We start from the raw sequence: 21,863 nt of genomic DNA, 5'->3' as shown, positions 1-21,863 counted from the left end.
GTTCTCCTTTAGAGATACATACTGAACTTTTTTTTCATACTGAACTTTTTCAAGGGATAATATATCTGTTTCAAAATACTGCACAAGGGGGAAAGCGAATAGAGGTATACAGGAAGTAAGATTGACTATGAGCTGATAACAGCTAAAGCTGATAAATGGGTACTCTTCATGTAGCATCACTTAATGCACATATTAATATATTCAGGAAGTGTGTGTAAAAGCATTAGATCATGGTGGAATCTAGATACACTTGCATGTTTCTTGATGTTCCACTATATATTGTTTATAACGAAGAAAAAGATTATTTTACTTGAAGAAAACTCAAAAAAGATGTAAGGTCCCTTTTTTTTGATACAATATAATGAAATCTCATCCTCTGCAAAGAAATAATTACTCTTTCACTATCAGGATGGAATGGTAACAAGGCCATCTTTATCCTACAAAAATTTGTAGAAATTAGAAAATGATACCCATTTCTTAAGATACTTTATATCCATTTGTTTAAAAAGTTTATAATCAATGGTCTACTATGTAAATGGGGATCCTTAGATATGATTCTATCACACAACCTGCAACCTGTATAACTGAAGAAATGGTGCTTAAATGGGAATTGACTAGTAGTCAAAAGAATATAAAGAGCTCAATTTCTCCTTTTTGCAAATAAGTAATCTAGGAAGGGTTCTCAAACCAACTTGAAAATTAATTTTTCTCATATGTTATTATGCAGAACTGAACACATTTGTGGATAGGATGGATAACAGTCCTATTATTTCCCTCCTGAATATTCCAAACAAAGGTATTTCTTCTTCTCTACTGCAATAAATACAGCCTCTGTGTATCTGGGGCTGTGTATAAAGGCAAGAGAGCTGTATTAAAGAAGGCATGACCAGAGGCAATGAGCTAAGCAGTCTATGAATATGAACCCCTCTAAATACTGGTTACTAGTAAATACTACAGAGAAGAAATAACAGACCGGAACACTATTTTTTCTAAAGCATATAAACTTGGAAACTCTTGTTTAAATATACACAATGTATATTACATATAGCAAAACCAATTTTATCACACACTGAAGTACAACCATACACACAACCAAGTAAATGTCTAGCACAGAGAGTTTTAAAATCACTTACTTTAAGCTCATCCTAGGAATGGTAAATTAACAAAACTTACATAAGTTTAAAAAGGATATTGATATTTTAAATAATTAGTTTATACCAAAGTTACAGGGGTGGGGAGAAATCAAGAGGATTTCAAAAAGAACGACACTTTTAAATTCGGAAATAACAGAAACCTCGTAACTCCCAATTACATTTGTGGCAAGAGAAATTTTAGCTACCAAGAATTTGTATATGCCACATAAATAACTATTAAATTTAATGCAGTTTTTTAAATCAATTAAAGAATTATGTAGTCGAAATAAGATTCTTTTTCCAAGCCCTTCCACCCACAATATCAAATTCATAGGACTAAATGTAAACTTACTTGGGCTGTTAGAAAGGTATCATCTTCACCTTCTTGAGCTTCAATTTCCTAAGTAAAAGGGTATACAATAGCTTTGCTTTACAAAACATCTGGGAAACATGAGAATTCTTTTATGTTTATACCAGATTATCATTTGCCTCATGTTATGATACTGTGGGTACTAAGTCAATGCGTAAGATTCAGACTACATTTTTTATACCAACATAAAAAATAAGTCACATTGCCACAGAATTAGAAAAATTTTGAGCCCTTATTCACTAGGTTAGGAAGAAAGGAAGTGTTTTAAGTATGAATATTAGTAGCAATGACTTCCCTAACCCATTGATTTTTCTTAAGATGTACTAATGTAACTTCAAAGCAGGAAAAATATGGCAATTTCAAATGAAAGATCTGAAAAATTATCTGCTTTAAATTTCCCATCCTTGATATTAAACTAAAAAAATGCACATTAAATTAGCTTTTTTATACCTACTGAAATAGCAAAAAGTGTTGCGGGGTTGAGAAGAATCCACCACCAAATAATGTTGACAATATCAGAATGAATTGGTATACTCATTCATAGTGGCATGGGAAAAAAACTGAAAACTTAATGCCAAAATTACAGGAATAGCTATTAGACACACAGAAAGCAGTCTAATAAATTATAGTATAACACATGGATTATGAAGTCATTATGATATGTTATGTGAAAGTAGAATATAGAATAAATAGCAACTTTATGGCATGATAACTGTAAAAATTTATGTGCAATAAGCAAAAATTAAAAGATCACCTTAGGTGGTAGGATTCTGGTTAATTTGTAAGTAACTTAAAATTTCTTTCTTTCTTTCTTTTTCTTTTTTAATTCTGAGACTTCCAAATTGAACTAGAAAAAATATATATTACTTAAAAATTTATTGGTGTCATATTTTAACAAAACTGGCTAAAGACCTGACTTTCGATGTCCTCTTTTTCTATATCTTCTATTGCTTCTGCCTCTATTAATTCATGAGCTCTCTTGTTTTCTTCTGCAGAAAGTAACTCCTTGGAATGCACACAGTCTTCTTCATTTTCACCAAATTCTTCAGAGTCCTTTAGTTCATCATTTCCGTCTTGTTCATGTGCCTCTTGATTCTCCAATTCACAGTCCTTTTAATGGTAAGAAAATTTGGTACAACTAGAGGCAAAGTAGTGTAGGCTATCCACCAAAAGTTTTTGGTAATTTACATCTCTAAATGTGTCAGTTTGATCATATTTTGATATTATTCCCAAAGTTAAAGCTCAGTAATTTTACCTTACATATTAACCGTGTCTTTAGAAATACAGGTCTAATATCAAGATCATTAAACAATAAATCTGAGAGATCACACTGAAATGCACACTAACTGAATTGCTACTAGAGATATCTAGGTTCCAGTTATTTAATATTTACAAGCCACATTCTAAAAGCACTCCAGAGATATGGCTTCAAAGGGTTGACTTAATTTCTCCATGTGTCATAGTCTGTTTTAATGTTAAAGTCCCTGGAAGTCTTATATATTGAAACAAAGTTTATTTCTATCAATGGCTCTTCCTGAAAAATATGCCAAAAAAAAAAATTATGTTTTGGAAGCTCTCTGTGCAACAATTCAAATTAGGTGGGCAGGGGGGTTAATATATATTGGAGTAGCTCTGTAAAGGAAGGTCTTTGTGCCCTTGAAGTTTATGTATTTTGGTAGAAACAAAAGTAGCCATTTGCTTACTTTCATCTTTAATTAACTGTAGAGAAAGGGTTGAAAGCAATGAATATTTCTTCCTCCTTTCCTATTTTTACAGTAACTGGCGATAAGAGAAAAGGTTTCTGAGTTAAAAGGCAGAAAGGGCAGGGTAGGGGCAGGACTACTAATTACTCAAAGCTCAACTGCTGTGAGGGAACAAAAATTTCTTAGCAAGGAAGGTGTGCATGGAGGAATATGACTGTTTGGGGGTATGGATTGCTTAAGGAGCAGGGCTCTCTGATTTGACCAACCTCATCATAGAGTAGGGGAACACTGGAGGTTGAAATGGTTTAGAATATGAGGGGGAAAAAAAAATCAAAGGAATTTAACAAGGGAACTTCAGGTATTCTGAAGTGGCAAATTTGACCAGTCTCCTCACTTATTTACAGAACCAATATACTTCTATACTATCTATTTAGGCAGTAGGTGATGGTTATTCACCACTATTATATAAATTTCAAAATTATCAACTCTGGGACACAAGAAAATAAATTCATTTAATTTCTGTCAAATGCATCACATATATGCTGGTTAATTTGTAACTTAAAATTGAAAAAAGTGAAACACCTCCAAAGTGAAAAAAGAAATACAAAGAAACTGAAGATATATTCAAATCAGATTTTTAAAAAGCTCTTTTGCTCTTGTAGGCATATGACCACTTTCATTTAATAACACAAAGGCATCCTTTATAGCACATATAAGAGGCAGTACAATTATTCTTCCAAACAAGTTATGTCTCCTTGTAACATTTCAAATGACTAACATTTTTATAAACTGAAGAAACTGAAACACATTTGAAAATTAAAAGATTTTTTTTACAAAATCACAATGTTTTTCCAGTTTAAGAATAATATTTGCTTAATCATACACTTACTAGTGAAGACAACTGAAGAAAAGAAAGAAAATTTGACCTAATGAAAGGTATACCACAAGGATAACAGAATACAGAATAGTTCTTAAGAGTTCAAACAAAAGCTGATTATAGACATGCAATCATTAATTTAATGATCCCTGGGCAATACCTGCTTTCATGGTTAACTATTCAACCAAACACTTCTTTTTTTCCATGCCTCACCCCAAGGTAAAAGGAGCAAAAGTGTGGGCTGTGTGGTGTGTGTGTGGAGAGGGTAAGGTAGAGAGCTATGAGGTAGGAAAGACAGGTGGGTGAATGGATATGAGTTGACTTCATGGTGGAGCACATAAACACTCAGAGACATTATGACAATATGGACTAACTACACAAGGAAACAAAATATATGGGCATAAAAGTGTACATAATTTAAGAGAAACTATGCTCCTTAAATAATACCTGCAAATGCCACATTATTTAAGACCTAACAACGAGTAAGTAGATCATTTTTCATTAAAATGAAACAAAATAAAAATCCCAAATACAATTTAAAATAACTTGTTTTATATCAACATTACACAGAACTGCCACAGCCCCAATTATAACTACATAAGTTTATTCTTCTGGCTGGTCAGTTTTGAAGTATATTCTTTTTACACCAAAAGGACCTGGCTTGCTTATCTTTGAAGGGCAAAACTAGTTTCTTAATTTGATCTTTACCAAGTAGCAACACATCAGCAATTTCCTCTCTCCATTTTATGGTCTACATTGATCTAAGTCCTGTAATATTACATACAAAAGCTAAATACAATGAGCAAATAAAATATAAATCACCAATATCCTTCACAGTGGTACCCTGTTTAGGAACTAGCATACTAATTTTCCTAGAGCTGTTCCCCTGGTCCTTATTTCTCAGATTTCTATATAAAAGATGGAATAAACTTAGTATTATTTTAGCTTTATGTGTCATCTGACTAAAGTAAGTTATTTATTATAATTCTCAAATATAATTGACAGAAAATGAGGTTGACAATATTCCATAAGTCTCCATTTTTATTTAACCCACTTATTTCAGTGTCTATTATTCAAGTAAAATGCATGAAATTCATCATGCAAAATACAAGGCTCAAAATAAACAACTTAACCTGAGTAATTAACACTTTACCTTGACAAAAGCATCATCTTCCACAGAAGCATCTCCACTCAACTCATCTGCTTCTTGTTTTTTACCTGTGAAAGAAGGAAAATGGGCTAACAACCAATATTTTACCACTTTAAGAGCAAAAACCATTCCAATTTTACTCTGCAATTTCACTCTCCACTCCAAAGTCAGGTAACAAAATTAATGCCAACTGCTTATAAACCATCTGGTCACAGCTGTCCCCCCTCCAAAAAATAAAATAAAAAACAACCAACCAAAACTATATACAAATCCATGTGGTCTTACTGAATGAAATAAGCTATGCCAACAATTCTACATATGAACCCAACATCTTAACTGACTTAACAGATATGGTATATTTTCCTTTACACCACTTGAATTCTCTATCTTCATTTCTCTCAGAAATAGCAGTACCTTTCAATGGTGTTCTATCAAGTATATATAACCAAATACCTGCTAGCTAATTAAGTTCAAGACTTGTATTACCATAAATAATCTTCAACAAGGTTTCTCTAAAATAAAATTCTCCCACTTTAATCTCCACCTTTCAATCCAACTTGATTATGTATTGCTCTGTACTGTTTATAGGACATTTTGCTTCCCAACACAGAAAAGCAAGTCCTCAAATACAGTGACTGCTTTTATGCTAATTTTATGCATTTCTCCAAAAGCCTTAGTATGAATAGTGCTGGTCACTTAACATAATGACTGATTTAACTGACTCAAGAAAAGTAGAAATTATTTCAAAATAAACTGTTGATAGCTTCCAGATGGACTAGACTTTCTCTGCCCAGCCCACATCTCCAAAAGTTTGCAATTTGGTTTAACTTTAAATATGTTATCCACATTTCAAAAAGCTTTTCACAGAGTCAATGCTAAAAGTTTATTATGTCTTCAATCTAGTCCATAAAAACCTACTTAGAAATCAGCAAAATGCCAGAAACGTGGCCAAAAAGCACAGCTGCTGGAACTGTAGTATTTAAAACTTTAAAAAAATTTTTCTGTTTCTTTTGAAATATGAATGGCCATTCTTTCCTGAGACTAGCAACTAATAATAAACTTTCCCCCACTTTGCATATAGCAGGCACTGACAGTGCTACTACCTAGTTCAGGCTTCAGTGACCCCTAGGGTAGAGAATTTAGCTGTTGGGGTAAATTTTTTTTTTAAAGTTAAGGAATATCTCCCTTTCCCTTGTCCCACCCAACCTCTTTCACCTATTCCCAATTCAAAACCCTTTCCATGAATAAGTGATAAAAGGGAAACAGGTCACTGCCCTTCCAGGTATGTTAAAAACAAGGTCAGGAGCAGAGATTTTTCTTTTACTTGAGTAGTACCCAACAAGTTGTGAGAACCAAATGAGAACCAAAAGTGTGGAGTTTAGTGTTGTATGAACTTCCTATTTAGAATAATTTTACAATTATTGTCTTCATTCCCTGTGTCATCAAGTTTAATTTCTATGTTAGAATTTCACACAACCACCAAAAAAATCTGTTATTCTGTCCAAAAGTCTAAAATCAGTCTCAAATTAGAAGTTACTACAAGGGCAACCGCTAAGAAAATCTATTCATCATCAAGTGTGTATCAGTTGGGCTTAGTGGTACATGTGTGTAATCCCAGATACTTGGGAGGGTGAGACAGGAGGATGGAAAGTTTGATGCCAGCCACAGCAATTTGGTGAGACACTGTCACAAAATAAAAAAATAAAAAGGTCTGGAGCCATAGCTCAGTGGTAGAATACTCCTGGGCTCAGTCCCCAGTACTGCAAAACAAGGGTAAAGGGAGAAAAAAAATAAAGAAAATGTTTAGTAATCCATTAAAGAAGAAGGAAAAAAAGTAAAGCTGTCCCTTTCCTGTGTGTGTGTGTGTGTGTGTGTGTAGGGGGAGGGGAATGAGTACTAGATGAGAAAGAGCTCATTATATTCTTCTTTCTCATTAGAAGAAAAAAAATCATAATAAAAATATCTTAGATGCTATCTTTTGGGAAAACAAACTTTTTTAAGAATCTGGAAGCCAGGAACAGTGGCATATGCTTATGATTCATGAGTTCAAAGCCAATCTCAGCAATTTAACAAGGTACTAAGCAGCTCAGTGAGACCTGTCTCTAAACAAAATATTAAAAAGGGCTGGGGATATGGCTCAGTGGTTAAGCATCTCAGCGGTTAAGCATCTCAGCATTCAATTCCTGGTACCAGAAAAAAAACCTCTGGAGCTCTTTCCTCCATAAATGTACTATCAAATAACCTATAGAACAGAGCTTTGGGGAGAACTCCTTAGATCATTCACAGATGCTAAACCTACTCCTTGCAATCAAAAACTGCTTTACAATTTGCAAAGCATTTTTTTTTAAAGTGCACTTCATTTTACCAAATACCCTATGGTACATGGAGCAGCTTATCACAATTTTACAAAAGTGAAAATCAGTCTCAGAGGTTAAATAGCTTGCTTCTAACTAGCAGAGGAAGATGAGGTCTCTCAATTCTAGTCCTAAATTCTTTTTTACTACATCTTATGACCTGCTTAAAAGACATTATTCTAGTAAGGAGCGGGTAATAAACACAACTCATAGACATTATCTTGAAAAGGCAGCCCTCAGCGTAATGACAAACTATATAGATTATGTGCACTCCATGGTGAGTCCCACTTGCTTTACTTAAAGGAAAATCAAATTACACTCTAGCAACAAAAACAACAGCAGTCACTACTACAGCTTAAGCTGCATCTACAGGCCAGGCACTAAGACATATGCTTTATATATGTACATGTTTTCATAAAAGAGAATATGGAGGTTGAAAAATTAATAAAGATTACAAAGCTAGTAAATTTAAACCCAGTCTGTTTTCACTCCTGGAAGCCAATAGTGTTTTCAGGGGCTACAATGTATCAGCTGCTTAAATGTTATCTCTTTTGCTGAACATAGAGGTTCCAAAAGCCACATCTATAAAATTTTAAAACTGTGAGATTCAGAGAGATGACGCAACATGGCATATGACACACAGGTAACAAGAGGCAGAGGAAGGGTATGCAAAAGGTCTAACTTTGCTACTCCATACTGTTTCTATAGGCCATATAACATGAAAGCACTAGATGTTTAATGTTATCTGCTTATAAACTTAAATACCATGAGCCAGGAGGACAAGATTTCCAAACGCACAGTGACAAAACTGGAGCAATAACCTGATAGGTACAGAGTGTTTTAAGAAAACTGAAATTTTACACTAGCTTCCATAATCTAACTTTGGGCTTGTTTTGTACATCACGATTGAGAAACTACATTGTAATTTCTTCTTTTCTGACAGAAATAATATCCCTCCCCAACTAACTCACTTTTGTTTTTTTGTTTGATTGGTACTGAGGATTGAACCCATGGTTGCTTAGCCACTGAGCCATATCCCTAGCCCTTTTTGTTTTTTTTTATTTTGAGACAGGGTCTTGCTAAGTTGCTTAGGGCCTCACTAAATTGGTGAGGCTGGTTTGAACTTGTGATCCTCCTGCCTTAGCCTCCGGAGATGCTGGGATTACAGGTGTGTTCCACTGTGCCCAGCTTATTGTTAAAATTTATGATGTGCATCATCCAGCTGAGAACCCAGTACAACACAAAAGAATGAGGAGATGCTCAACATTATTTATTTCTTGGAGTAAGTCCTAGGTTGGACACTATATTAGGCCCAAGGCTTGGACTTCTACCTGCTCCAACTGGTCCAAAGTAAACAAGGTCTGGACTTCTATCAGGACCAAATGGAACAAAGGTAAGAGGTGATACAACAGTCAAACTACCCTCATGTGCAACCCCATCCTATCAGCAAGATTATATACTACTAACTTTCATGATGCCGCCAGCATCTATAGGTCCCTATCATTTGTGAAATCACACAAGTGATGACTTAAAGAAAAATCAAATTCCTTCTACAATCCAACAAGTAAAACTACTTTTAGCACACTTTCATATAGTTAGTGTTCCATTTAACCCTGTGCCTGCTACCAATTAATCAACAAACAGCTCTACCTCTTTTGTTCTTCAAGGAATTTAGCCTAAGCCATAGAAATGTGAATTGGCCCAAAGCAACATGATCACGATGAAGAGGCTAACTGAAAGTTTAATGTAGACCAAGCCTAACTTAATGCTTTGAGGAACAAAATTAGAAAATATGAAAACATTGTCTGAAAAAACAAAATACAAATGGAAGCAAGATTAACCTCCCACATATTTTTAATTGTAGACAGACATAATACCTTTATTTAACTGATTTTTTTTATGTGGTGCCAAGGATTGAATCCAGTGCCTCACACATACAAGGCAAGCGCTCTACCACTGAGCTACAACCCCAACCCTAACCTACCACATCTTAAGGAGTATAGTAGTATCATAGCAACAGATGACAATTTTGAAGTTACATAAAATTTATTTAAATGTTCTTTGCATGATTTTAGGGTCTGAAATAAAACAGCAAAGTAAAACCACATACCAAAGTTTTCACTAGAAACATACCTTAACAAGTGAATTCCTACAGGTCCACAGAAAGTGAGCTGCTAGGGCCAAGACATGTTTCAGAGCTCAGAATTCTAGGATTTTAAATTAAGTGAAACCTCCCAGTGCCTGCTAGCATAGTATTTCAAGCAATCATATAAACATTTAGGCAATGAAATATATGCATAGTCACATATCAATTAAATGCATGCATATTCATATCAAATGGATAAATCACTTTATCCATCACTTTTGCCACCAAATGTAAGAAAAAACTTTCCTGAACAAAGGTTTTCAGAACTTTTGTATTTCAGGATTATAAATAAAGGATTATGGATCACCAATTGATTTTTCCCTTCAAAGGAAAACTGGTTCTTCATCTAAGGGTTTACAATTTCCTTTTTTAAATTTAGAAGTACCTCCCAAAACAAAATTCATTTATTAAGTAGATTTTTAAAAAGTAATTTTGCCAAAATATTCTGTGGCCAAGTAACTTTACTTTTTAAATATTCAAGATGCTACTATGAAATGCTTAAAAAAATAAGCTTAGTCATAAGATTCAGAGAATAAGCCCAATGAAACAATATTAATGCTTCCATCTACAACCTCTCCCGAAGTGCATGCAGTAAATATCCTAAAACAATCAAAGACAATGCCTTGTGTAAACTGCTTGTGTTTTAGCTTCTATTACAATGGCATTTTAGTAATGGAGCCATATTTCTAAAGCAACTTGTACACTGTCTTAAATATAGTCATCTAATAGTTTATTTTTTCAAAAAAAAATTTACTTATAATTTGAGCAGTAACCCACACCTGTAATCTCAGGAGGCTGAGGCAGGAAGATGGCAAGTTTGAATGCACTCACAGCAACTTAAGAAGACCCTGTCTCAAAGTAAAAATAGGGCTGGGGATATGGCTTAGAGGTAGAATGTCCCTGGATTTAATCTCTAATACCACCACCACCACCACCAAAAAAAAAAAAAAAAAAAAAAAAAAAAAAATCTACTTTTAGGGGAATGTGGGGAAGAGAAAGAAAGAAAGAAAAAATACATACTATGAAATAGTTTATATTCATTATAATAAATCTGGAAATACCAAAAGTATAATTTTAAACTCTCTTAAATGTATTATCTAAAGATAACCAGAATAAGCAATTTAGTGAGACCCTATTTCAAAAAAGGGGTGTGGGGGAGGGACTGGGGCTCGGTGGTAAAGTACCCCTGGGTTAAATCCTCAATCTGTGTATGTGTGTGTATGGTGGGGTGGACCAGGATGAACATTTCTGGCATTCACTCATACACATAGGAGATTTCTTTTTTAATATTTATTTTTTGGTTAGATACAATACTTTTATTTTGTTTATTTATTTTTATGTGGAGTTGAGGATCGAAACCAGGGCCTTACGCATGCCAGGCAAGGGCTCCACCGCTGAGCCACAACCCCAGACCCCCCCACATAGGAGATTTTTGAAAGGTGGTAAAAACTGGGTTCCTAATGGGTTAACTTTTATATCTATCAATTTTTAAAAGTCCTGCTTAACACTCAGAATAGTTGAAAGAATCAAACAAAGCAATGTAGAAGTTTTTTGAAAAATGTGAAGTATAAAAAATACTTTGGAAACTGGTAGGGGGTAAGAGAGATGAATGGAAATGATGTTAAATTTCAAGCTTTAATCTAGAACAGTCAATAGTTCTTAACTCTAGTTGCATTTGAGAATCAATGCATCTAGAAATGACTCCTGGGCCCACAACAGGGAAATGGAAATCCAATCTCAGTGGGGACAGATAAGCCTGGTGTCTCCTGTATTTTTTAAAAGTTCAAATGACTCTCTGCATTGCAGAGTGTAGAATACTATTTAGATGATTGAATGTAACTAAAGAAGCATAAAGAAGGATATCATTTTCAGATTCTCCAGATAAGAGAAAAAAATTGAATTCTACCATTAATAAAACATGTATATAGTATGAAACTATTCTAGTTGTTGAAAAGTGGGAGGGCAGTGTTTAAAATAAACTTCCTACAAGCACTTATACACACACCTACACACACCTTAGAACAACAAATCGTTACTCTTATGACAAATTAAGGGTAGCAGAATTAAGAGCAATTTTCACTTTTTTTGTATTTTTCTGGACCATCTTATTTTTAAAATAGAAACATTTCACTCTTATAATATGGAAAACATTACCATAAAGGTACAATGCAAACTAGTACTGTGAGGTAGTAGGAATACCATATAAAGCTACTCAGGCTGTGAACTTTACAATGTGAACAGTTAACTCCTGGAACTACAAAACACCAAGGCCCTTATTATTATAGTCAAGAGTATAGTTGATTAAATCAATCAATAAATTCTACCCATAAAGTCTAAGCCACTGTTCAACATCTTCACTAAAACCTTTTCTTATGTCATCAACAAATAATACATATATATATATATATATATATCCACCCCCCCCCCATAGTGCTATATGCCTGTAATCCCAGCAACTCAGCAAGCCGAGGTAAGTTTGAGGCCAGCCTCAGCAATTTAGTGAGGCCTTAGAATTTAGTGAGACCCTGTCTCAAAATAAAAAAATAAAAAGGGCTGGGGATTTAACTCAGTGGTGAAGCACTCCTGGGTTCAATCCCCAGTACCAAAAAAAAAAAAAAAAAAAAAATATATATATATATATATATATATATATATATATATATTTATTTTTTCTGTAATTCCTGCAAAATCAACATTTTATTTTACATGAGTTCATAAAAAAGAGAATAAAGACTAAAAAGTCTTCCTCTGTCTCTAATTCAGAATACCTAGAAGATGACTGATTCAGAAAAAGTACTGCAAGAGAAAATTTTAACTCTCTACCAGGATTCTTGATAAATACCATAATTGATATTTTAAAAAAAATGAAAAAAGTATCAAAGTGCTTTGGTGATAAATATATTGTAAATTAGTTTCAACATCGGTAAACCCATTATATATAATTCTGAATACTATACTGATTAACCACATAACTTTTGCTGAAGTTTATAGGTAACTTTAAAAGTTAAAAATCTAAACAAAAATAATATTGCATTAACAGATGAACCAAAAGGCTTTATAATCTCTACAACAAGCTAATGAGGAATTAGTTCTACCTGTTTAACTGCTTTCTTGACATACGCCCACATAATTCAACAGTAAATCTCACTGGGTAAAACTTTCATCTAGGTTACTTATTAAAAGGCTCCTAGCAAAGAAACTGTAAAAAGACTCAGAAGGGAAAAACAATCCAAGACACAAACTGTTCAACTATATTTACTACATGTAAACAGATTTTATAAATGTTACTATAAATACCAGAACCCACTATAACATAATCAACACTTATTACAAGTAAGTGTTTATAACTGCATTTAAAAAAGTTCCACAGTATTCTTAAGTTGGGTGCAGTGGCACACAACTGTAATACCAGGATTGCAAATTCCAGGCCAGCCTCAGCTACTTAGCAAAGACCTAAGCAACTCTATCTCAAAATAAAAAATAAAAGGTCTGGAATGTGACTCAGTGGTTAAGTGCCCCTGGGTTCAATCCTCAGAACAACAACAACAAAAAAGTAGGTTCCTTTTAACATGTCTAAGCACAATCATTTTAACAGGCTTTCTTTGTGTGTGCACACGTGAGGGTAGGATTGAACCCAAGGCCTGAACCCAAGGCCTTGCCCATTGAGCAAAACCCCCAGCACATACAACTTTTAAAAAAGAAAAAGCTACCCTATATTTATCTTCTAAAAGAATAAGCTCCATGTTTCACTAAAGTAATTTTTCCAATTCCATGAAATTTCTTTCTTGCTTTCTTATCATTTAACTTTTATTTGCTACCTTAAAAATATCATAAGGATTACTTTTCCAGATAAGCTATTATTTATGTATATATTTTAACAGAAAGTGCTTTTGTTCTTTCTTCTGATAATATGTAAGTATTAAATTTCAAAACTAAGAGTCTTATAAACTAGTAAAATTTCCAATTTCACAGTAAAAGAAACAAACTAATTGAAGGGGGAAAAATGGCATGACCAAGATGAAATTATTTTCTTTTTTTTTTTAATTTTTTTTTTTTTAAGAGAGAGTGAGAGAGGAGAGAGAGAGAGAGAATTTTTTTTTTTAATATTTATTTTTTAGTTCTCGGCGGACACAACATCTTTGTTGGTATGTGGTGCTGAGGATCGAACCCGGGCCGCACGCATGCCAGGCGAGCGCGCTACCGCTTGAGCCACATCCCCAGCCCGAAATTATTTTCAATATAGATACCACAAAGTAATAAAATTTGGGGAAAATAGTTCAATGTAGTAATTTAGCAACTAGACTGAAAAACTGACACAATGGTAAAAAGCCAATACTTAATTGTTTGTAAACTTAGTTTTAAAAATACATTAAATATCAATCTTGATCAATTTTCCTTATAGAAGTTTGATCTCTAAAAAATGTTTTTCAAACTTCTTAATTAAAACAATCTTAGGGAGCTGGCAGATTAGCTCGTGGTAGAGCACTTGCCTAGGATGGGTGAGGACCTGGGTTTTAGCCCCTGTACAACAAAGTAAATATAAATAATAATCTTATCTACAGGTACCTTAATTGTAAATTAACTCAAACTAAGTTCTGATTTGGGGTTTTACACTATGCTCTCTGTAATTTATACAATATTCAGAATAATGGTAGGTGAAATTCAAGAAGACTAGAGCTATTTGTCATGCATGTCCTAGAATAAGGCTTATTAATTAAGTACTCAGTAGTCTGTACAACTTCTAAAGACCTTAAAACACCTTAACATTAAAGTTATGGAAAAAATAAAGTTCAAGTATCTTATAATCTTATTTTTAAAAAAATATTTATTTATTTTTAGTATTTGGCTGACACAACATCTTTGTTTGTATGTGGTGCCGAGGATCGAACCCGGGCCACACACATGCCAGGCGAGCACGCTACCGCTTGAGCCACATCCCCAGCCCTCTTTATAATCTTATCAAAGGAAAAAATAACACACTGACAAAAATAAATGCTTATTCTTTAAACAATACTGATACTGAAAAATTCCTTAAGTATACTGCTGAAATTATTTCTAAGGGTAAGATAAATGAAGTTTCTAATAAAAAAAAAAAAAAAAGAGGGGGGATATAAAAAGAAAGTAGGTGAGGACTGAATAAATCAAATGAAATTTACTCTAAATGCTAAAATCATTAATAGTCAACTCAAATAACTTGGAACTGTGATTAGTACACAGCATCTGTCATATTATCACAACATGCCAAATAAAAGATATGAATCAAAACCCTAAGAAAAATGGCTAATTCTTAATATACTTATTTTTTAATTTTTATACTTCTCCATTTTAGAAGATCCATTTGACTTCTCAGCAGAGGAATCTTGACATAAGCTTCTCTAAACACAGAGTAATGTATCTTTCAAGGTGATACAAATGTATCTCTCAAAGGGCTACACTGAGTCCCCATTACATTAAAAGCCACAGCCCTTCTTACTCTTCTAAATTCTATCTCCACCTCTGCCATTCCCATCTCACCCAGGAAATGCTTCTTAGCCCTTTTCAATTTCCTTTTGACACAAACAGGGGTCTCTCCAAATAGTGAGTTGGACTAGTCCAGATGCTGTTTTCCTTAAGGATAAAGTTCAAAGTCCCCTCTTTTCAAGATTAACCAATTCAATTATTTTTTTCTAATTATAATCACTCAGTAGTAGTAGTATCATTTGATCACACAAAACAGTAAAGAAAGTTATGATTACAAAACAAAATGCTTTAGATGTCATGACATATTCTGCATGGAAACTATAGATAGCTACCAGGTTAGGATACAGATATAAGTCATGTCCACCCTCTGCCTGTCCTTTGAAGGGAGGGATTTGCAATTATTCAAATAAAGAGTTTACTCACCAGATGCATCAAAAAACACCTAAGTGTTATCAAAATGTTTATTCAGCTATATACTAAATCACCATATCCTGGAAATATACCTAGCCTAATTTAGAAGTTATAAAATAAAAATCTTTAACATTCCTATAACTTCAAACTTTTTTTTAAAGCTAATTAATCATGATTTTTTCCCCCTACCTTGTTAGTACAATTGGTGAGGTCTCTTTGAATTTCACTGAAAATTATTAGAATGTATAATGGCATAAATGCAAATTAAGTTCACCAAGTCAAACAAAATACTAGCATTAAAGTTACAGAATTTAAAAAAAACTAGAGAGAACAGCAAGGAGCCAAGGTGAAAGATTTGGTAGGAATTCCATCAATACTCTGCCAATTGTGGGGCAAGGTAGACAGTATTAAAGTGGATTTTATTCTTCCAAGTCTTCACACTATGAAGAATCATTACGCAACTTGACTTTATACTTTTGTATGGAAGCAATAAAGAACTGTTCTAACTTTCTGATCAGCTTCAGCCGAATCTTAAAGGATACAAGTTAGTTACACAGAGCCTGGCAACAGTAACTTTTCTTCCTTGACCCAAGAAGGCAGAGTGCCAGAGGGAAATAGCAAAGAGTAGCACTATATAAACAGGGCAAGTGGCACAAGAGCAGAGGCAAGTTATATAACCAAAATATATTTTAAAATATGTTCATAACTCGTAACAACCTTTGCCTTTGGTTGGTTTCTTGTTTGGAGTATCAGTTGAAACAGTTAATTCAATATTATCTGGATCGCCTCCTTCCTCTTCAATAGCCTACATTAGAAAGAGAAGTTAATATGCTACACAATCTATCTAAACTTATTTTATAAAAAAAGAAATGAAAAAAATTAGCAAACCTCAAGCCTCAAGACATTAGAATTGCCAGTTATCTCATAAACCGACTTCAAAAATTAAGCTACACCAAAGAGTGAAGGAAACTTTCAGGGGAAAAATATTAGGTATCAAAATCACATGGAGCTTTAAATTCTACCGAGTCGATAATTAAATAGCATACATCATTGTACTGAAGAAAAATCTAAATATGCTCTATTGCAGAAAAGTTTCTAGCTACTAAAGGAAATAACTAGGTTTTTTTTTTTTTCCTTGATCTCTAGAGCGCAAACTTACTGCTCCTCTACTACAATTCCACCGCTCAAATAAACCAGAAAGCTAATCAGGGATGAAAACGGTTATTATACTGATACAAAAACTAAAAGCCCAGTGGAAAACAAGACCTTTTTCTCACCCACCCATCAACTCCCACTACCAATTACCCCAAGATGGGAAGGAAACGGTTGGGCACAATTAAACGGTAACTTCGCAGAAGTCACCAAAGTAACCATTCCCTTCGAGCCCAAGAAATGCACACGCTCACCATGGCTAAAGGCTGGGAATCCAGCGCCTCCCAGGTCTCCACGATCGCCCTTGGGAGGCCGCGCCGGCCGGCCGCTGCCCTCGCAGCCCGGCGGGGACGTCCCGGGGGAGGCGGGGCGCGCTCGGCTGCGGCGGCCGGTCCCGGGTGGCTCGCGGGCCCGTCGCAGGCCCGGCCCGGCGCGCGGGGGCGGGGGCGACACGGGAGGGTCTTCGCCCTCCTTACGCACGCGGGCACCGCCCGGGGCCTCCCTACAGCGCTGCCCCGCGGGTCTTGGCGGCTGCGGGCAGCCAGGGTCTGCGGCGGAAGGGGGGCGCCGAGGCGCGGCCTAAGCTCCTCTTCGCGGATCTCGCCGGGCCTCACCTGCTTGAGTCGGGAGACCAGCACAGTCTTGACTCCGGTGATGTCTAAGTTTCGCCGCTTCAGCTCGGACTTGAGATCGATGACCCGCAGATCGGTGATCTTTTTACCTTCCGCTTGACCCGGGGCAGCCGAGGCTGCCACAGCACCGGTAGCGGCAGCCATCTTAGAAGAGCAGCGCGCTGCCGAGGCAGCGAGTGGGCTGCAGGGCGGCGGCAGCAGCGCCAACTTCCACCCAGGCCTCGGCGGCCGGCGGCGCCGCGCAGCGCTGCGCACAATGAGCCGCTGGCCCCGCCCCCGGTCCGCCACCCCGGCGCAACCTGCAGCCGCAGCCGGCACCCGGATGACGGGCGCGCGTGCGCAAACTGGCGCGGGGATCGACGAGGCGCGCTCCGCGAAGCTGGCTGCGGCCACCTGGGCGGTGCGACCCCGCTGCGTGGGCTGCGAGGTTAGCCACGTCCAACCGCACCAACGTCCGTTGCGCCGCGGTTCCCCGCGGCTTCGTTAGCCATTTTCTTGCAACGTCTCGAGTTTTGAGCAACAGCAGTGGGCTGGACGCTACCAGGCATAGATAGTTCGCTCGTTACTCAACACAAACGAAGGGGGCGTGTGCACGCGCCGAACCTCTCCCAGGGAAATACTTATTCAGTTCTGCTGAATAATCGAAAAAATGTGGCCAGTGGGCACTAATGAACTGGGGTCCCCGAGTTCCATTCCAAAGGCCTCCAAGGAAACCTAGGGCCGTCCTGTGCGACACTGTCTGTCTCAGAGAAAAATGTCATGCTTTCAACCCACTAAAGCTTACTTTATTTCAGGGCTCCCCCTCCTTGCTTGAAAACCAGGAAAACTTCCACTTGTTACGTGCCTCGGTTTGCCATCCTCCATAGTGGACCCGACGACTTAACACGAAACTGTTTACTGAATGAGGAAATCAGTTTTCAAATACTTGTTGCCATAATCATATGCGATGTTCACTGTTTTGTCCCTCAAACTTTGGGATTCCAAGAACGGTGACCTTATGGAAGACCGATCAGAACAAGTGAGTACCTATTCCTAATTTTAGCCAGTATAGTTAATTATCAACACATTGATGGAATGAAACTATAAGTTCTATAAACTGAGTATGATGCACAATTATATAGTCTGGCATTTCCTGCCTCTCCCCGCTCCCCCCACACCCCCTCCCCCAATCATTTCCTGGTTTTAAAACTGAAATTGATGAGGTCAGGACTCACTTTAGGTTGCTTTTAAAAATTTTTTTTTATCGAATAATTAGCTCAAAAGGAGGAAGACTTTATAAAATAATTATTGTATAAATAATTATAAATTATAATTATAAAATAATTATGTTATTTAAAATAATTCCTGACGTTCAAATAGTTCTTCACGGTTTCTAAGACACTTTGACATACAGTAACCCCCTTAATCCTTCCCAACTCTACGAGGTAAATCTCTCCAAGGCTTAGAGAGATTAAATGACTTGTCCATGTTCACACAGCTGGTAGGTGGCATAGCTGTGCTCCTGATCCCAGCCTCCTGATTCAAAATCCAGTTCTATCTCTACCAAAACATTGGTTTCACAGTTATGAGTTTTAGAATTCAAAGGCTCTTTGGAAATTTTCTGGCCCAATCTCTTCTCCCTCTGTCTCATAATTTGGCTCACTCCCCTCCACTCTCATGTAAATAAAGATTTTAAAAGGTTTACTAAGGGGCCAACAACTAACTATTGGCCCGTTTGCTTTAAATGTCAGATTTCAACCCAATGTCTTTCTCACTCCTCCTGCGGACACTTTATTTATTTATTTATTCATATATTTAATTTTTGGTACTGAAGACTGAACCCAGGGGTGTTTAACCCTGAACCACATCCCCATCCTTTTTAATTTTTTTTTTTTTTTTTTTTTTTGAGACAGGATCTCACTAAATTGCTGAGGCTGGCCTTGAACTTGCAATCCTCCTGCCTCTGCCTCTCAAGTCTCTAGGATTATGGCATGGCCACCATGCCCAGCTACTTCCTGTGTATACTTTAGAAGCAGGAATGGGGGTAGGGTGTGTTACAGCAACCCAAAACTAGCAGTATGTTTAAAGGGAATGGATTTTTATTTGACTGTCTTTTAAGAAAACAAAACAAAAAATCTATAAAGAAGTTACCTTAAAATAGGTATCTATTACTTCTGATCTAATGCACTTGAGGAAGCTATAACATCACTAGCCAAAATGCTGAGAGTATTTAACCTGAATCTGATAAAGACAATCAGACAATTGTAGTTGAAATAACCGATCTTCTGGACTCTTTAAAAGAGCAGTATTGTGAAAATGAAAGCAATAGAATTGCTGTAGAATAAAAATGACTAGCTGGGGATGTAGCTCAATAGTAGAGCTCTTGCCTACCATTGTCCTGGGTTCAGTCCCCAGCATCGAATAACAAATAAACAAAACCCCCAAATATTCAAACTGTTAGAATAAAAATGACTAGACAGCTAAATTGAATGTGTGATTTTGTTTTGGATCCTGAATCAAAGTGAGGAGGAAGGTGGCTACCAAGGGGACAATTAGAAAATTTGTGATGATTGGGAGTCTTGACATATTAGAATTTGTCATTATACCAATGTAAAATATTTGGAGTGTGATATAATTATGTAAAATGTCCTAGTTCTTAAGTGATGGATGCTGATATTCTTGGAAGGTATTCTGTCATTCTATCTGCAGTTTACTTGTGATTGGGGGAAAGAGAAAAAGCAACTGTGGCAATATGTTATCAATCATTAAAATAAATGTAGCAAATTGTTACTAATTGGGGGGATATAATAAATTTTATAGTGCTTAAACATTTAAAAAATAGATTTGAAGTTACTCATGATAACTTGTGGAGGAGACCCATATACAAATCTATGGGTTCTTTTGTTTGTTTGTTTGTTTGTTTTTAGTAGAGAAAATATAAAATGGAGAAAATGTCACTTTTAACATAGAATATTTAACTTTGCCATTTAACCTATGAGTATTATTTTTAAATAATTCACTTTTCAATGAATGTTTCTTTGGTACAATTTTTTGTTACCATATTTTAGTATCTTAAGTTAAGAAATATGAGAGTTTTTTCTCAATATTCAGCTTATTGTTTGGATATATTCCATTTCATTTTTCCAACAGTTAATAGTCTTATCTCCCATTCTTTGCAAATGCACTAGACAGTGTTATGGATAATACCAATATTTGACCTGTTCTAGCTACAACTATTTTATATACATATTTATATTTTTTTCTATGTAACAAATAATCTTCAAAAAGCAATAAGAACCTACATTTTTTTTTGTATAAACCTCTCACCATTTGAGTTTTTGGCATTCATGTTATTTTGATTCTATAAAATCTTTTTTTTTTTTAAGAGAGATTGAGAGGAGAGAGAGAGAGAGAGAGAGAGAGAGAGAGAGAGTTCTTTTTTTTAATATTTATTTATTTTTTTAGTTCTCGGCGGACACAACATCTTTGTTGGTATGTGGTGCTGAGGATCGAACCCGGGCCGCACGCATGCCAGGCGAGCGCGCTACCACTTGAGCCACATCCCCAGCCCAATTCTATAAAATCTTATTCAACAAGTATCTATTGAGTATTCGATATCTTAAATGTATCTTAAATCAACTGTGGGAAGGTAATGATTACCTTACCTACCTTGTTTATTATGTATGAGCTCCTACAGAGTGTACACTCAATTCTGATTACTTTAATGAAAACAGAAACTGACTTGCCCTTATGAAGTTTACACTCTGATGTTAAACTGAAACATTAATCCATCATAAAAACATGTAAAATTGCAACTGTAGCTAGAGCAATGAAGAAATAGAACATAGAACTCTGAAAGCTTATAATAAAAAACCTTTAGGATTGATCAAATGATGGTTATTTTATGGAAGTAAAATCTGGCATTAAAAATGTCAGTAATTGGGCTGGGTTTATGGCTCACTGGTAGAGAGCTTGCCTCACATGTGTGAGGCACTGGGTTCAATTCTCAGCACCACATATAAATAAAGGAATAAAATAAAGGTCCTTCAAAACTAAAAACTATTTTTTAAAAAATGTCAATAATTACTCTGAGAGCACAGGGTAAGTTGAAGATCGAGAATGATTCAAATTCATTGCCATTTTAAAATTATGACATCTTGTTTTCCATCAAAGTTTATTTGCATTCCCAAAGAGTTTTCTTCCTTCGTCCTAATGCTAAGTCCCAATCTTATACTGTTTATTCCATTGTTTATTTCATTATTGTATGAGCTTCTATAGAGTGTACACTCAATACTGATTAATGAAAACAGAAACTGACTTGCCCTTATGAAGTTTACACTCTGATGTTAAACTAAAACATTAATCAGTTTGGGGGGGCACTGAAACTCTGCTAACCATTTTCCTGTTCAACACCATCATTCCTTACTCCTACTTTGGAATATACTTTTAAACATTTCTTATCTTGCAACATCTTTACTTGACCCAGCTGTTTCCTA

At 35.7% G+C, this 21,863-nt stretch overlaps 2 protein-coding genes across 17 annotated transcripts in view; one reads left to right on the top strand and one right to left on the bottom strand.

Annotated features, from left to right (window-relative positions):
• Positions 1-17,675, bottom strand: part of SLTM (SAFB like transcription modulator) — a 45,723-nt gene extending 28,048 nt beyond the window's left edge. For 4 of the 11 annotated variants that reach the window (XM_081291868.1, XM_081291872.1, XM_081291871.1 and 1 more), the window contains exons 1-5: positions 17,011-17,675; positions 16,322-16,409; positions 5,237-5,301; positions 2,416-2,613; positions 1,486-1,533 (exon numbers count right to left, since the gene is read on the bottom strand). In XM_081291868.1, the coding sequence (XP_081147994.1) occupies positions 1,486-1,533; positions 2,416-2,613; positions 5,237-5,301; positions 16,322-16,409; positions 17,011-17,532 (921 nt within the window). In that variant the 5' untranslated portion in view covers positions 17,533-17,675. The remainder of the gene's footprint in view (positions 1-1,485; positions 1,534-2,415; positions 2,614-5,236; positions 5,302-16,321; positions 16,410-17,010) is intronic. The other 7 variants (XM_081291876.1, XM_081291877.1, XM_081291870.1 and 4 more) reach the window with 3 other exon arrangements.
• A 516-nt stretch (positions 17,676-18,191) lies between these two features.
• RNF111 (ring finger protein 111) overlaps positions 18,192-21,863 on the top strand; it is a 127,932-nt gene continuing 124,260 nt past the window's right edge. For 5 of the 6 annotated variants that reach the window (XM_081291883.1, XM_081291882.1, XM_081291881.1 and 2 more), the window contains exon 1: positions 18,192-18,406. In XM_081291883.1, coding sequence (XP_081148009.1) covers positions 18,330-18,406 — 77 coding nt within the window. In that variant the 5' untranslated portion in view covers positions 18,192-18,329. The remainder of the gene's footprint in view (positions 18,407-21,863) is intronic. The other variant, XM_081291880.1, reaches the window with a different exon arrangement.

Source organism: Spermophilus citellus, assembly GCF_964194105.1.
Source record: "Spermophilus citellus genome assembly, chromosome: 4".
In the NCBI taxonomy this organism is placed as follows: Eukaryota; Metazoa; Chordata; class Mammalia; order Rodentia; family Sciuridae; genus Spermophilus; species Spermophilus citellus.
This window is presented reverse-complemented; position numbering and strand designations above follow the sequence as displayed.